Genomic DNA, 4,122 nt, shown 5'->3' on the forward strand with positions numbered 1-4,122 from the left:
CAGTAGAGGATCATTCCCCAATGCAGGAGAAAACAAACTTCTCAGATCAGGGGCCACTTCAACTTGGTCATAAACAGCAAAGGGATAAAACTGGACATAGTGTGTTGTGTAATCTTATTTTTCTCTTATTAACTAAGTAAACACAGTTTTATTTTATTAACTGAATAAATACAAAATGTAACCTGCCTCATTATAATAAAATGATTAAATCTAGAAAAAGATGAACATATTAATTTTTCTTTAATTTACACTTAAACAGCTAGTCTTGTTTCTATAGTATATTGACCAATGAGACCACTTACATGAAAAGTAATTCATTTCCTTTTTTAAAAAAAAATTTCACCAAATATTTCCGCGGGCAGCACAAAACTCTGTGAAAGGCAACATTTGGTCCACAGGCCATAGTTCGCCCACCCTTGCCCTGAGGTATTTCCCCAAAAGAGGAAGCAGAAGCTGGTGGCCACATTGTGAACGTGAAGGCATTTGTTTGCTTGTTTGAGTACCGTAATTGTCAAATGGCATTGTCAACAAATTTAGACCATAAATGTGGTCCCAACGGAAGTCATGAAATCATTCAAACTCACCTGGCTTCTTCTCTTTGAGACTATACTGTGATATTTGTCCACAAGCACAGAAGCGACCGTTCTGTCTCATGTTGTTGAGAACAGTGATGGCGTAGTCGCCTCCTACCTGTGGAGAGGAACAAAACCGTTAAACCTAAGAAGTAAAAGTTTTACACCCCTTTTAACATTATATGCTCAATAGTCTAAGAAGTGGTTATGTTTGGGTTTTTTCTTGAGGTAAACAGAAGCCTATCAACACAACTATGGTAATTTTGTTTTAGTTAGTTTTAGTAGAGGTTTTACGGCGCTCGCAACTGCATAAGGTCATATGAGCGCCAGTAGATTAGAGGAGTTACAAGAGAGTAACAAATATAAAAAAGAAGAAGGGGAGATAAGGACGATAGATGTTTGATCGGAAAGAAGGAGCAAACTACATCAGAACACCCGCCAACCACCCACGAAGTAGAAATTTGACACCCCTTTTAATATAGTATGCTCAATAGTCTAAGAAGTGGTTTTTTAAAAGTTTTTTTCTCGAGGTAAACAGAAACCAATCAACTCAACAAGGTTCATTTAGTGCAAGAAAAAAAAAAAAGAAATACAGAAAGAAACAACAGAGGGAAAGAAAAGAAATAGGGCTTTTAAGTGATCAGCGGTGCCATACAACCACTCGCGGTCTAAGAGATGGAAAAGTAAGGAAAAAAATAATATTTAAAAGGCATTTACAACATTATTTCATTTCATTGTTCTTAAAACTTCACCTTTTACAGGACATGGGACAGGGATCCATAAACTCCTGTCCATCAATAACATACGCTGCGAAGAGCCCAATGTAGTTATAGTAAATCCTGATAAAAACTGTAATACAATATATTTGTAACTGTAGTTTTTTTTACACCTCCCGCAATGCAATTCAGATCATAAAGACTGTTATTTATACTAATGGCCTTTGGGCACAAACCATCTAACTCTGAAATTTCCCTCTGAGGCTTTTATGGCTTAAATAACAAGAAAACTCCATTTTGTTCCATGTCTATAAATAATAATATATCCCAGCTGTCAGACCAATATAAATATAACTGTTACATACAGCCATGTTAACAAAAGATCTATTCCCTGTCACCAGTTTCGAGTATATCACTTTTTTTTCCTTAAGTCCAAACGTTCACAATCACACCCCCCGTTCTCGGAATTCCAAAACTAAGAGAATATGTAACTGTGCTTACTTACATTATCAAAATAGCAGTCAACTCCATCTGGAGCAAACTCTTTCAGAGCATCCTCCACCGAGGTTTCCTTATAGTTGAAAACGTGGTCAAAACCGACCTCCTTCAGCCAATCACATTTCTCTTTGGAGCCAGCGGATCCAATGACTGTCGCACCCTGGAAGAAACCAATGAGGTGAAATAGCACAGCTCGTCCAAATGTGAAATAACACAGCTGGTGTACAAGGTGAAATAACATAGCCGGTCTAAAAAGTGAAATAACATAGCCGGTCCAAAGGTGAAATAACACAGCTGGTCTAATGATATAACACACCTGGTCTAAAGGTGAAAAACCACAAGCACACCTGGTCTAAACCTGCCAGCAAATCCATATGTGACTGATGGGATTTGGGACTAAATGGCTTATCTCCAATATTCAAGCTTCCAGTTTTTCCATTAGACTGCGCGCTTGATCTTAAGTCTTTACTACATTAAAATATTTTGTCTCAAAACATTCTGTAACCAAAGATCACTTTGATTTTCTAAAAATGGATAGAATGTGACTTTCGTATAAAGTACCGGCTTGATTAAGAGACCATACAACACGAAAATGGAATATACAGCCTCATTATTTAAATATTATTTTACAATACTAGTTTTATTCTCCTTCCAATTGTGATCAGAAGCCACATTGTTTTTTAAAGCATGTTCTTTTGTCCGATGATTGGTGCATATATGTATTTGAAAAGATAGTTGTACATTGAACGGGCCATTATGCCTGAAACATGTCATTATGTAAGCTGTCAAGTTTTTAATTTTATGGTGAAGCACCTAAAGCTACCAAGGAGTGGGTGCCATAGAAGTGATCTTTATTATTTGTGTTAAAATTGCTGTGGAATCAGGCGCGTGCTTGTTAATTTTTGGGCATATGGAGTTATTGGAATCATCTTAAATCTTGTTCATTTATCTTCCTTTCAATGAAAAAATTATCCATTAATCTTGAATAAAATTTGAGATATTTGCGAATGAAGGAGGTGGGGGTCACCAAGTTTCAGAGGTAAAATTAGTGAGAAAATGGCTGCCAAAGACGAGTTATTTCCTTAGCTTGAGAGTCCATGGAAACTGAAAATTTACATTTGCTGTGCCTTTAATCGTGGTTTTTCAGTAAAAAATCCACACAGAAATATGTTCTTCAATGGGCATGGAAGGTGTCAAGCCAAAAATGAAAATTCAATAAAAATTCATAAACCTGAGAGAAAATGCCAGTTTCTTCACTTTGATTATTTTGACGAGCGCCTGATTTCGTCACGCCTCACATTTTATTATTATTATGCAGCTTCGGGTAGGATCTGCACTAAACGTGTCTAGAATTACTATCCACTTTACACGTTTTTGTGTCTCACAAGTCCTCCTCACCTTGATCTTGGCAATCTGTCCCACCACACTGCCCACAGCTCCAGCGGCCGTGCTGACCAACACAACTTCCCCTGGCTTGGGCTGACATTTGTCGAGAACACCAAAATAACCTGTCAGTCTTGAAGAAGAAATATATAGAATGAGTTAAAATCTTCACTTTGGTGGACATATACTTAATATTGGTACAGTATTCCCAATCAGAATGAGGTCAGAGGTTTGCAGGTAAAGAAATGACATCACTTTGTCTAATGGGAACTAGACACAGGAGAAGAATTTTCACAATCAGGAACGTAATATTTTCATTAGTCTTTGAAACACCTGAAGAATGAATAAGTCAGTTTGAAAATAGACCCTCCCCTCCCCTCACAAAATAGCACCATTGAGTAAATTTTCTCTTAAACATCCAATTCACTACATGTCCATCTTTATAAGAACGACTCTGAAAATATTAGGTAAAATTAAACATCTGAGACCCAACTCAATGGGACACTTTATATTGGTCTTCAGCAACCAAGTTTTACTCACACTTTTGCTCATTAAAAAAACATGGAAGCATTATTTTTCTACATCAAATATGATAATCCCATACAAGAGCGTGCGTGTGAAAAGTCTAATAAGCACTTGAAATCGTTAAATTCTGCAAAGTGATTAAAAAGTTACGGCTGTGCAAAAGAGGCAGACCACTAACAGTAACATCCAACATCCCCAGACCAGAAATGATGTGAGTGGGTCAGAAGGCTACATAAGGTCATAAAGCTCAGAAGAGATAGACAGCAAACTCTAGAGGCGTTATGTGGAGTTCCTACTTTCAACAGCAGCAACAGTGATGATAGATGATAAAAGACAAGAAAAGTAGATTCGGCTTAAACTAAAGCCATTTAACATGAAATTCCTTTTTCTACAAAAGGATTTCAAATCACCCCCCCCCCCTCTTTATT

The 4,122-nt window shown here is 37.0% G+C and overlaps 1 protein-coding gene across 3 annotated transcripts in view; it reads right to left on the bottom strand.

The window, feature by feature from the left end:
• LOC101859850 (prostaglandin reductase 1) overlaps positions 1-4,122 on the bottom strand; it is a 12,877-nt gene that overhangs the window by 2,212 nt on the left and 6,543 nt on the right. For all 3 annotated transcript variants that reach the window (XM_013081938.2, XM_005097318.3, XM_035969522.1), the window contains exons 6-8: positions 3,185-3,302; positions 1,794-1,946; positions 585-690 (exon numbers count right to left, since the gene is read on the bottom strand). In XM_013081938.2, the coding sequence (XP_012937392.1) occupies positions 585-690; positions 1,794-1,946; positions 3,185-3,302 (377 nt within the window). The remainder of the gene's footprint in view (positions 1-584; positions 691-1,793; positions 1,947-3,184; positions 3,303-4,122) is intronic.

Source organism: Aplysia californica, unplaced genomic scaffold, assembly GCF_000002075.1.
Source record: "Aplysia californica isolate F4 #8 unplaced genomic scaffold, AplCal3.0 scaffold00152, whole genome shotgun sequence".
Classification (NCBI taxonomy): Eukaryota; Metazoa; Mollusca; class Gastropoda; order Aplysiida; family Aplysiidae; genus Aplysia; species Aplysia californica.